The sequence below is a fragment of the Drosophila willistoni genome, chromosome 3R, assembly GCF_018902025.1.
Source record: "Drosophila willistoni isolate 14030-0811.24 chromosome 3R, UCI_dwil_1.1, whole genome shotgun sequence".
Taxonomy (NCBI): Eukaryota; Metazoa; Arthropoda; class Insecta; order Diptera; family Drosophilidae; genus Drosophila; species Drosophila willistoni.
In genome coordinates, this window is record NC_061086.1 from 18,964,685 (window position 1) to 18,978,382 (window position 13,698).

At 41.1% G+C, this 13,698-nt stretch overlaps 1 protein-coding gene across 5 annotated transcripts in view; it reads right to left on the bottom strand.

Annotated features, from left to right (window-relative positions):
* LOC6647202 (rho GTPase-activating protein 100F) overlaps window positions 1–13,698 on the bottom strand; it is a 29,262-nt gene that overhangs the window by 6,789 nt on the left and 8,775 nt on the right. For 4 of the 5 annotated variants that reach the window (XM_023178764.2, XM_015177423.3, XM_023178766.2 and 1 more), the window contains exons 2-4: window positions 1,571–2,158; window positions 1,237–1,510; window positions 52–1,169 (exon numbers count right to left, since the gene is read on the bottom strand). In XM_023178764.2, coding sequence (XP_023034532.1) covers window positions 52–1,169; window positions 1,237–1,510; window positions 1,571–2,158 — 1,980 coding nt within the window. The remainder of the gene's footprint in view (window positions 1–51; window positions 1,170–1,236; window positions 1,511–1,570; window positions 2,159–13,698) is intronic. The other variant, XM_002070582.4, reaches the window with a different exon arrangement.

Sequence of the window (13,698 nt, forward strand, 5' to 3'; positions counted from 1 at the left end):
ATTTTAGTAAACTCTTAAAGAAAGGTGTAACATTTCGATTTGGTGACTCACATTCCGCAGGGCATCGTGAATGTTCTCGGCACTACAGGAGAATCGATGTGATCGCGGCTGAGCAAACATATCACGAGTCATACGCATCTGCTCCGCAATTGCCGAGCTGCTTGGTGCCCTTCGTAACCAGGCGCGATACTCATCGGCCGTGAAGATGGAGGGGCTGGCCGTAATTCGCTGTCTCAGATCTCGTCCACGTCTCGCATCGAACTCCGGAGCGGATGTATTGCCATCGTTCTCATCCATAATACGATCACCGATTCGTGAGCGTATCCCCTGTAATCTCACTCCAGGCCTCTCCCGCGGCAGTGAATTGAATTTGTTGAGATCTGTTGCACCCGCCAGCATGGCAGCTGCTGCAGCTGCTCCGCCGGCTCCCACATGGCCAGCTCCACGAGGCATGCTGCCAATGGCGGGTCTGTTGTAGTAATAATAACTTGGACGAGGTCCAATAGTTGCCTCTGTATCGCTGGAGTAGTCGAGGTTTGGTCGCGACCGACGTGTCAGCGACTGAGCCCCAGCCGCTGGTGGACCGTATTTGGAGACACCTCCGCGTTGTTGCTCATAACGGCCATAGCGACCCAGAGTGCCACCAACTCCGACAGGCATGGGTGCTCCTCCGGCTGTGCCTGGCTTCAGGCTGGAACGGAGTAACGAATGCCTGCCCAGGGAGTTGGAATAGTCTGCATACTCAACACGCGGCAAGTGTTGATCGGAACCAGAACGGGGAAATCGTGCATGCTGTTGGACCAGGCCTACATTACCAGTCCCTGTGGACATCCGGCGGGAAGGACCTCCGACTACAGCTGGTCCAGGTGCACCCGGATAAAACGAATGCACTTTCTCGGCTAGGCTCTCCAAGGTCCCAGCATTCTGATAGTAGGCATGTGAGGGAGCAAAAGCATGACCATGACCCTTAGTGGGCTGCTCTGTGATAACCGAGGATGGCGGTGGCGGCGGCTTATAGCCCCAGTTTGGTGGCTCTCCCATTGCGTTCACATTCACTGGTGCTCCTCCTCGCGTGTTATAGTACATATCCAGCTGCTCCGATTGCGGACTATAGTTATTGAGGCCTAGACCAAGACGGGAGCGCGATTCGGTCATCTCACGGCCATCACCTGCACACAGAGAGAAAGAGAGGAGAAACGGATTAGCATTTCAAATGTGGCTTACATTTTAAACTACCTGTACGTCTTTCACGTGATGACCGCGGCCGCGGCATTCGATCCGTTTCATCCAGATCCTCGTCCCTCAGGTCTCGCTTAATGACCACCACCGGTGGCGGCTTCTGTTCTGGCCGTGATAACGTTGGCGGTCCCGGGGAGCCGGTGCCCCGATTGCCTCGCCTCTGGCGTATGGCAAGAACCAGACGACGGGGAATTGACATGATGATAACAACATCGTCCAGCGACATATGGGTGACGTCCACCAAATTAACGGCAAGTATTTCATCGCCAACCTGCAATGGACACGAAATTACTTATGTTCTGTCTACTTGATCATTTTATGTTTGTCTTACCCTCAGACATCCGCTGTTATAGACTGCCGATTCCAAAGCAATGCGGGAAATAAAGACACCATCGGTACGATCGGCTCCATTGCCTTCGCGTATATAGAGACCCAATGTCTGGCCCGGACGCTTTACAATTTCAACCAACTGCACTGTATGTCTTCCATCGGCCTTGTTCATCAGCTTGTGGGCCGCATCGACTGCTTGTTTGCTGCCCATACAACGTGGCTCCAGAATGCGCACAATCATCTCCCCCCGCCGCTCAACCGCCTCCAGGGCGGCAGCTGTATTCGGATCATGATCATTCTCAACAGCCTCTATCTGGCGAAAGATCTCGGAACTGATGCCGCTGACTTTACGAAAGTCACCCTGCAGCAGGACGGGATCCTTGACGCCGGCCGCATTCGATATGCTACCGCTTTGACCGCGATTCTGGTGCTGATTGCCATGATGTTGCTGCTGCTGCTGATTGCCATGATGATGTTGCTGTTGGCCCTGTTGCTGGTTGCCCAGCGCCGACATCTGATTGGCGGGCAGCGGGCCCGGCGGAGCTCGTCCCGGGCTGGCGGTGACATCAGGAACTGATCTGCCATTCTCCTGTAATGAACAAAAGTTGATTTCAGTTTTAAATTATGCAATATACATATATGTGCGCGAGCGCGCTTTTAATGCAAATTCTCTTAAGTAAAGTGCCAATGAGTGGCTGTTGCATAAATTAAACTAATTGTGTGACGCGGCAAACTACTAGCCAGCTGGCCAGCCAACAACAACCCACTTAAGCCGCGCTAAAAGATTTAGCTTTGCATTAATTAAGCTAATTTCACAGCTGCTATCCACCTCGTTGCAGCTGCCACTGTCAATCAAAGTGAATTTCCTTATCCTTATATGCATGATGATGATGATGATGACGCCCCGAAAAGTAGGCAATCATTTTCAACTTGCTTGGATTTCTGTCCAAGCACCACACGCCAACTGCAATTTCTGTCAACCTCAAAAGGTGATGGCGACTGTACCCACTTTATGTGGCACGTGATGTGGTTGTTGTTGTTGTTGTTGATGATGTCACACGCCTCTGGCCACAATGTACAACTTTGATTTTCCACGAAATTGCTTGTAAATGAAGTTGTTGGCCAAAAGCAAAACGAAGTTTTTTAATGGATTAATGCCCAAGCAACGAATACAAGGCACTACAGAGTAAGCCAACACTTTTTTGCGGTCAGCCAACGTGTAGAGCAGCCTGTACTTTGGGCTAAAAACTCGTGTCTGTTTGGTAGCAACAACAAAATATCTCTCCAACATAAAAAAAAGGCAGGAAAAAATAACAAAATCTATGAAATTGCCAAACTTTGACATGTGTTGGCCACGAGACAAGAGTTGGAAGGAGAAAGAGCCATTCTATACACCATCATCAGCGGCAGCAGTAGCAGCAGCAGCAGCAGCAATAGCAGCAGCCTCTTCTCAGCCATTGTTGCGGAACTTTGTCAAACTTGTGCAGCTGTCATTGAAGTTTGTCTCTACCCCCCATTTTGGCCCTTCTCCCAGCTCTCTCTCTCTCTCTTCTGTTTCCCTGTCCCTTTTTGTTCTTCACATAACAAAATAGACTTTATTTTATGCATAGTCCTTGTGGCTTGTGTATCAAGTTTTTTTTGTTACTTCTTTTCTGTGTTGCTTCTTGCTCTCAAAGTCAACTTTTTTGGGTATATTCGCATTAAACTATTAAAGTGTGTTTACTGTAATGACATTTCACTCTTGGCCAACTCTGAAATGCATAACTATTTTCAAAATATATTCAAGCGTAATTTCAAGCCATCATTACCAAACTAATATACGAAGCTAGAAGTGTATTTTGGCTTTTCTCTTTTGTTGAAAGCTTAGTGAACTTGTTTACAGGAAATAAAACTATATTAAGTTAGGATATACATAGCTAGTAGCTGCAAGTTTTGTAGTTCTATTAGTGCTAAATGATTATTAGCAGTTGTTGGTCGAAAAGTAATCACAAATCTACAAGTTTAAACTCCTCATTAATTATTATATATGTATTTCAGCTTTTTGGCTAGACTGAATATTACGAGTTTCGTAATATCGTTAACATTTTGTTAACATTATAAATAGACTAAGAAGACACAATGACAGCTTCCGGCAGCACTTAATATCTATATAACTATGCCAGAAAAGTGTCAGGGGACCGAAAAATTCCTTACCAAATATGTACATATGTATGTATACGTAGTTATAGTTTGGTCTAACTAATTTAGAATATAATTATTAATTCATCATGTTTGGCCTGCAGGAGCAAGTTATGAGGCAGACAGACAGTGAGGATGGCAGGGGGAGGCATATGCTTAAATGTTGTGCAGCGGGGAATCGCTCGCTTAATTGGAAAGTGCATAGTTTATTAACCGGCAAATCCAATAAGTTAAAGTAGCTGGAAATGGGTGAAAAGCAGGAAGTAAGAGGAAAGCTCCCGCTGGCTAAGAGAATATGCAAATTGGCAAGACAAGTTGAATTTGCCATACCAAACACACACACACACACGCACACACACACCACCCATTCATAGCCACATGTGATGTGAGTCATGTTCGAGCCATGTTAACAACAACAACCCTCGGCTCTACTACTACTACTGCCTGTTTAAACTCACTTAAACTTTATGGCTCTGTCTTTTTGCTGCTGACTAAGCAGCTGCTCAACCTCAACCCTGTTGCGACAACTAATTGAAAATAGTCAACACATTACAGACGACTTCTTCTCCTCCTTCTTCTCCTCCTTCTTCTTCTCTAAGACATGGTGGTTTTTCTTTCTAATTATTGATGAGTTTTCTTCTTGCCCACAGCAAGCAAGAGAATGTCTAAGAGAGACAGAGAGACAAAGTGAGAGAGGAAGCAAAGCAGCAGCAACCTGCCACTGAGAGAACCATTAGCGGAAGTTGCGTGACAACACAAATCAATAAAATCATTTTTAGTGCTCCCAAAAACACAACAACAGCTAAACAAAAACAAAACGAAATGAAACGAAACAAAAAACTAAAACTGAAATAAACGTCCATCCAAGTCCAAAACGGAAATTGAGTTGAATTGTAATTATGTCAGCGCAGACGCCATTAATGGCCGCCATTTCAGTTTTAGCTGATTCGTTTCCAGTTCACTGGAATTCAGAACCCTCCCACACACACACACACACACACACACACACACACACACACACGCAAACACCTTTAAGCAAAGCTAAAAAAAAAAAAAACAACCAACAATGAAAAAGTTTCGTGAATTCATTTTTCAATAATTGACTAACCATAATTGTAATGACCGACCTAGTCAAGGTTTTACCCTAAATAGGTGCAATTACCAGAATCTCCTGCTCTTACTCCTCCTCCTCCTCTTCCTCCGCCATGGTACCCTCTCTATGTTGTTATCGTCTTTGATTTTGACCCACCACTCACTTCGCTCTATTAAGAGGGTTCTATATGTCCTTTGTGATTGATTATCGCATACATTGATTGATTGTTAGAACATGTGACTTGGCATATTCATTTCTTCTCTTTTTATACTCCATTGTTTTTGTCCCGATATATATGTATATAGATAGATACTGATAGCCATTTGAGGCTGAAGTGAATAATTGCTTAGGCTTAAAAGGCATTTGCATTCTTGTTTGGTTTCATTTCATTCATCGGCTTTGACTTTGGCATAATTAATAAATATTTGCTTTTGTAAATCAGGCCATTTGTCTAATGGTGCTTAAAGCGATAGCACCACAATGGCCCCGGAAACTTTGTTCGCCCTCGCCTTCTATAATCGGCACCACCCAAGCTGGGTGGTAACTGCCAAGCACCATGGTTTTCGTTCCTTAAACATAATTAGAAGTTGGTCAACTTTTTGATGGTCTTGACGTGCTTGGGCAACTTTGCCACTAAAAATGTGACTGAAATTTGCTTGATTCGTGTAATTTGTTGAAAGTATTTAAGAAATTATTAAATTGCACAAATAAATTGTTTGGCCTTAAGCTTTAGGTTTAAGCCTTTTTCCATTTCGTTATGGTTCACCTTGTGGCCCAAAAGAAAGAACAGGCAACAACAACAACAACAACGCCATCAGCAGCGCCAGCCACATAATTATAAATTTAAATGTCTTTTGTACCATTGGGACGTAGCGAAATGTCCCTTGGCAATGTCGTTGCTGCTGTTACCATTGTTGTTGCTGTTGCTGTTGCTGTTGCTCTCCATGCCAATTACATGTCACTTGGTTGGAATTTCAGGAATTTCACTGACAACAATTAAATGCCAAATGCACAGTACAGCACAACACAGGACGCAAAATGCAAAGAAGAAGCAACTACGGTCATAGTCAGAGTCAGAGAGCGACCAAAACCCACCAGACCACGACAACAACAACAACAGCAGCGACAACAACAATGGCAAATGTTAATAATAGTTGTCAGTTGCAGCTGCTGCGCTAATGTCAAAATATATGGCACACAAAACCAACCGAAGACATGGTGGACATGTCAGACCAACAACAATTGAGACACTGCCACATGGCAAGGACAAGCCATGGCTGGTAGTAAGTTTGGGTTGTCTGGAGACTGGGCAATGTTAAGATAACCACAAATTAAGGCAAACAACAAAGGCGGCAACAACAACAAAATAACAACAACAGCAATAGGGCTCTGGGCAGGACACATTACCCGCACTTAGAGGCAAACAGGCCCACAAGGCGTATACGTGATGTATTGATTAAATTTAAATACGTTGGCAAACAAAAGCAATGCACATACGCACACACACACGCTCCCACACGTACACACACACACAGACAATCAGAGTGCCCCCTTATGCAATTAGATTCAAAAGGACCCATACAGGATCAATGTCTATCACATGGACATCAAATAAGTTTAGCGTGACGTCAAAAGTGTTGAGTGGCTAAATGTGTCTACACACAAAAAGAAAAAAAACTCGATTATTTGCCAGGCTCTCAACGTAAAGAGCAAAGAAGTGCCCACTTCTTCCGCCTCCACTAATCCCTTCAAGTTTAATTCAAACCCCTCCAGCTCTATATATATATATTCGGATGCTATATAAATCTTCACCCCATCGCTGTACACTGGAATACCAAATGAAATTTAATTTCAACATTTCAAGTAAAATATTATAATAAAAAACAATTCATTAAATGCAAATATTTTATACCCTTCATTTCCAGCGACATGTCAGCTAATACAAATTATTATTACAACATTGAAGCATCCTCCAGTGGAGGAATAAGAACAACCAGGTAAAATGATCAGATACCAATCAACTTTTTAAATAGACTTTTTACTTATTGTTTCCCTTGTCACCAATTGCTTAACAAAAAGGAAATGGTCCTTTCTTCAAAGGGTATATGAAAAAAATTAATAATTTGTATTTAAGTGGGTTTTCGTTACGTTGGTCCCGCCTATGCCATGGCCGCAACTCAACTCAACTCAACTCTCGACTTTGTTTCAACTTTATTTTTTCCAAGTTTCGCCATGAAGTGGGCGGATTGAAGTGGTTGTGCCAGTGGGCATGGACTTTGGGTGGGAGGATTGGTTTGTTCTTTCGTTGGTTCGTTGCCCTTGCTACTCGTTTATAAAATATGCAGTTTTATTTATTTTACGCATATTTATTTATGCATTCATCCGCATAAATGTGCACACACACACACCGAGGGAAACAAATACATTAATACATTTTTTGTTTGTTGTTTTTAACAACAACAAAAAGAATGTACAAAAAGAAAGTGGAAAATGAAATAAGCTCAGAGGGCGAGTAAATCGTTTATGTAACAACAAGCACAAAAAAAAAAAAAAGTAACAGAAAAAATATATGTATGAGAATGTGGCAAGCTTCGGTGGCAAACAGCGGCAGCTCAAAACAATATTTGCATATAAATATTCAAGTGAAATGCAAAAAATATATTCAAAACGTTTAGTCTACCCAACACGACCTTTAAGTTACCCTTGCAAGTCACCTTCTAAAAGTCCAATTCAAAGCAAATATCACATATTTGACTCTACATTAATTAAGAAGGCTTATAGTGACTCAAGAATACCTTCACACTTACTTGGGCTTTTAGCAGACTAGCTTAGTTTATATTAAGTCCAGCAACTCTAGTTGCCTAACATCCACAATATAATCTTCGCCGTTTACAGGGTACGATACAAGTAGAAATAGTGAAATTCATGCAAATATATTTGTCATTTGATGTGACGTTTGGCCAGCGGATTTATGGTATTTTATTTGCGGTTTATGATGCAGTATAATCTGACTAAACGTTTGCCATTTTCCACAATCAAATGACGGAAATGTTTTTGACATTTTTAGAATTCAATTTCCTTTCAAAAGAAATCTTAAAAAAAGATCTTAACTAAACACTTTTTTCCTTGAGGTAAAAGTCAAATTTATGTCGCTCTTCCTCTATTCTTTAACAATCCTTTTACTTTGTGGCTTAAAGAAAATATTTAGCATTTCAAACAAATATGCTAAATTTCATTTGCCTATGCATAAGGAGTGAACAATACAGAATTCTATAGTATATAACCAGAACCTACATACATACATATGTGTATGTATATGCATTTGTATTAAGACTTTATGTATGTGGATGGCTATGTCTGCTCTCATAAGAGACAAGGCCTCGCCGAGGAATAAAAAACGAAATGCTTTCGCATCATTTGTTAATGTGTTATAAATAAACAAATTTGTGCGAATCAAAGCTCGTCACACACACTCACATACTCACACTCACATAGTCACACTCACCTTGCGATTGCTGCTTCGGGTCAGGAAACATCCTGTGGTGGCTCTATCACACATTAATTTTGTTGCAGCCAACTTGTTCTTGTTTCAGTCAAATGTCAAAATCTACTCGAGATAATTTTTTCCGTTTGCCCTAATGTGGCAAACATATGTACATATATATATGTATGTATATATATAGATATATATGTATATATGATGTATCTGTTGTATATGTACTAGTGGCCCAGTTGCGTGAGTGAGTCCAAGCGGTAGCTGGGGTAGCTTACACAGTCTCAGAACCTGACCCTATGTCTGGGGGCTATATTTCTAATTTAAATGATGGTTTCCGCACCTCACGCCTCCCACGACGATTCTCGGTCCTCGCGTTGTGCCGCCTCCAACAACGTTTTCGTATTCGATTTTTGTTTCGCAGCTTATTTATTTATTTATTTTCGCTTAGTTCGTTTCTAGTTCGTTGTGTCAGGATGTGGTTATTGTTGGTAATGGTGTAGAGGTGGTGCTGGTTCGGTGGTTTCGTAACTCTTACTTAAGTTATAATTTGATATGTTTCGGTTTTGGTTGTTGTTGCTGTTCCCATACACGTCTTATGGCTTAATACCAATTGTTTCATTTTATCCGATTTCTATTTTATAAGCATACAAAAGCTATGATAACCGCATAATATACAATGCTCCCACTCACTCACTCACTCAGTCACTCACACTCACTCTGTTTATCTGTATCTGTGTGTGTGTGTGTGTGTTTGTGTTTGTGTGTGTGTGTGTGTATATACATGATTGTGATTTCCTTTTTTAGCTGCCTTTTGTTGCCAAGCGAATAATATTTATGTTTGCCTTTCACGCTTCACTTGGCTAAAACGGGGCATCATCTCCCTCTTTCCCCTCTCTCTGTCTCTCTATCTTACTCGTCATGGCCCAAACAGTTTAGGGCAAACGTTTTGAAAATTTCTACACAATTGATTTAAACGGCACTTTAAGTGCGGTCTGGCAAGCATTCTCTACTCCCACTGCCCTCTATGCCAACTCACTCCCATTTACCACAAGGACCTCCCTTTGAAAAATACTTCATATTACAACACAAAAAGGCTTTTTGAAATTAAAAACCCAGAATCAGAACACCAACGGAATGGCTAACGATATTTGAACTCTATGCCAACAGGAAAAATTTAATTAATGGTCCAGAAATTACAGTTTTAATCAAATATTCAGAATACATACGCTAAATAAGCAACGCGAAACTTATATCTGTTTTAAGGCTATCCAAATATGTAATAAAATATATGTAGATTTAACAAAAAGTACTCTTCAATTAGACAGAAACAGCTTAATTATAAATTTAATATTTGGTCATTTAGATAACCCAATTAACCATCAACTGAAATACTAATTTTTATGATTTTCCACTGTAAAATCATATATCCAGCGTGAGAGTTAAGAGAAAAATCAGAACTTGGAACTTGTTTTCATAACATTTTTAAAATTCTCAACCTGTACTCACATCTATGGAGTTTCATTTGAAAGAAAAGTTTTCTTTAAAACAGGAAGATGAACCAAAGCATTTATACTCTTGAAATAACAAGCCTTTGCAGCCCACTGAATTATACATTTGTGCCATAAAAGTTACCAAATTCAACAAAATTTCAATTGAATCAAAGACTTCTATTACTCAACATTAAATCCCACTTTTTCTTAACTATTTTTGGGTTTTATTTTTTTTAATTAAAGCTTAACAATGAGCCGAGAGTAATTACTCTTGACTAAAAGTTCTCCCTGCCATCTTATCTATCTCTCTCCCTCCAATTAATGGTCTGCATCTTTTAATAGCTTCAGCATAAAATGAAAGAAATGTTTTCTGAAGAGTGGGAGGCAGGAGGGAAACAGAACGCATTTCGCTAGAAATTCATAAACAATACCGTTAGCAAGCTCTCTAGTTACGCGTTGGCCAAATCCCCAAACCATAGAATAGTGGGCGGACTCTGCAGACGTGCTAAGACCTAACAGTAGCAGCAGAAAATGCCAAAAATTACATTTTGCCACTTTTGCAGACAAAAGATGAGCCCCGAAAAACCCAGGAGAAGAGCTGGAAGCGAGAGCACAGAACACAACGCGGCGTATACGCAATGTGTCTGCTGGTGGTGGTGCTGCTGCTGCTGTTGGGCCCAAGTTACGTGGGGTTACGTTGTCGAAGATAATGGCTGCTTTGGGGGCTGCCTAACTGACTGACTGCCTCCAGTCTCTGTCTCTGCCTCAGCCTCCGTTCTCTCTCTCTCTGCCGTTCCGCTGGCCACCCGCTTGGCAATCGTCGGGCTGTTGAACCTTAAGTGTGTGCGTCTGCTACTCTGACGTTTTGGGTATACGTGTATCTGAATGTGTGTGTGTGTGTGGGTGTGTGTGTGGGTGGGTTTGTTGTGAGAGTGTGTGAGTGTTTGGGGGCGTGAGCGCGCGCATTTAGCAACACAACAAAAAAAATTCTGTATATGGGACAGTCTGACAGGCAGACTGTCGCCCCCCATTCTTCTACTACTGCACATCTTCCTCCCCAAAAAAAATATAAGAAAAGGACTAAGAAAAAATTTAGCTCAAGACGCCTTCGGATGAAGATGGGTAAGAATGCAGAAATGATGATGATTCTCTCTTTGCTCATGAATCCAAGTAAATTGTGTGTATGTCCTGGAGTAATGGGTTTATTTTATTATAAATTTCCCTTGGATTTGTTAAACACATACACAAACACACACAGAAAGACAAAGCACTTTCATTTGTTTCATGGACATTTGTACCTAGACTTAAATCAAACGTTTTCTTTTGTATATATACTTGTAGATATGTATATTGTGTGTCAAGAAAGATTTAATTGACTACCGTTTCAATGGTATTATTGATCGAGTGCTTTGATGGCGGTTCTTTAGCAGTTTAATGCAGTATTAAAAATTTTATTAGCAATTTTCGTTTTGTTGATTTTTTGTGTAATAAATTCAAAGGGCAACTCGCGTATGCGTGGCGAAATTTAGTTAGATGAGAGCGCGCGCTTTTTTTATGTAGGAGGAGGCATGAAATACTATTGAATAAGTTTCTTGTTTTTTTTTTTTTTAATGACTTTTACTACACGCCAACCATGAGTTTTGCAGGTATATACAGAATGTCGGCGTTGAAATACTATTACGCACACACACACACACACACAAAGTCAAAGGACGATGATGACGACGACGAGAACGAGGACGACGACGATGATGACGATGATATTTAACGTTAACGGGCAAAGAACGACAATAATGACGTACTAGAGTTGAGAGTTGAGAGTGTTTCGGTGTATGGAAGGACCACGACAACAACGTCCGATGCGCTCAACTGAACTTTGCGTATTGAAATTGTATAAACGGGCTAACACGGGCCGAGCCAAGTGCCAAAGAACGAAGTGAGCCGAAGTTTTAACAAAATTGGAGCAAATTCCTCTACACACATACACAAAAACTCATACTCACGCACACATATACATGCAACACACAAATACACATACATACAGTCAACGCACAATCGGCTCTCCCGAAAAAAAAAAGAAAATTCAAATGTTACGGGAGCGAAAGCTCTTTTTCGTTTGAGAAAACTTTGGCAGGCTTTCCTTTTGTACTAACATCTGTATGAGTGTGTGTATATGTGTGTGTGTGTCATATGCCAATGTGTATGTATATATTTGAATTATTTAATATAAAGGAAGAAAAAAAAAAAGAATTGGCAATCGGGATTTAGGGAATTGTGTTTGATGCGCCGCCGACACCGAAACGCAGCTGCTGCCGCTGTCGCTGTCGCTGTCTCTGCCTCTGCCTCAGCCACTGACGCTGGCAAAAGTCTTTATGCTGCTGGGACGTCAGTCTGCTGGGTGGCCTGTCAGAGCATTGCCAGATGTGAATTTCATATTCGCCCGGACTTGAACTTGTCAATAGAGCGGTGTATCCAGGACATGAAATTCTAATGAAGGCCCATTTAATAGCATTATAATCAAACGCATTTAAAATCCTAAAATAGTTAAGAATCCTCATACGGAATCATCTATTTAAGTTTAATTAGCTCTAATATTACCTTTTTTTTTGGGAAAATATCGATTTTCTAAACATGGAATTGATTTCATAAGATAGACAAACTTATTAGGGAAACAAAAAAGTTTAGACAGAAATTCTTAAGCTAAATCAGTTTCACATCTTAGCCAACAATGGTGTCAATGTAAGGTATTCAAATTATTTTGATTAAAACCACTTAAGCCTTGACATTATCCAATCACATACCTAGCTTCACCTTTTTGTCGACAAGCGATAACAATAAACTTATACAATATACATATGTATATGTACATATATAGGAACATATTCAAATATAATAGATCCCTCGAAAAATAGCCCACATGCCATTCCCAATAAATGGAAAAAATGCCAATCATGTGCAAGTGTTTAAGCGAGCCCGCCTAAAAGGGAAACCTAGATCAAAAAAATAAAACGAAGCGTAAAAATATACGCCAACTGGCATGACAGACAAACATTATGAATGATAAAGGTATAGGCAATGGTTAGAATCAGCCAACAAGCAACAAAAACAAGAAAGTTTTTAACCTAGACAAAAGGTAAACGCACACTCACACACACACACACACAGTTTGTGAAAAATGTTTGTCTATATCAAAGTGTCGACTTAAGGGGTGGAGAAGAGTCTAAGGGGTAAGGGGCTGACCACTTCAAAAGAGGCATTATGAATAATTTTAATAACCTGACCCCGATGACATAAACAGATAAAGCGTTGCCATTAAAAACGCATTACAATTGATAAAAAAGGCGGCCAAGATAGGCAGAATAGCTAACCAGCAGTTAGTAAGTGAGTCAGAGAGTGAGTGAAGCCTAAAGGTTTGCCTGACATGAATGACGTGTATGTGTGTGCGCGTGTGTGTGTGTGTCTGTGTGTGTGGCCATCATCATTCACAAAAGCTACAAGAACTTCAGCACTCATACTCATACTCCTACTCATACTCGCTAGCGTAGAATATGCGGTTCAGCGGTTTCATTTATCGACACACACATGGTCATTTATGTGGGTCAGTTTGACCGCCTGCCCGCTGACAGGCAATCAACTGTCACAGCGATATGCCCCTGTCTCAAACCACTGCTAAATAAATGCATTTTCAAAATGGTTTTCAAGGCATTTAACAAGCAGCTGAAATAGCCGCAGCAGCAGCGGCAGTGGCAGCTACCGCAACCACAGCAAAGGCAAATAACGAAACCGCCGCAAGCTAAAAGCCAAAACACGCTACGTACTATATTACGTATACGCAATGTATGGCGCCTGCGCGGATAAACATTTTACGCGCA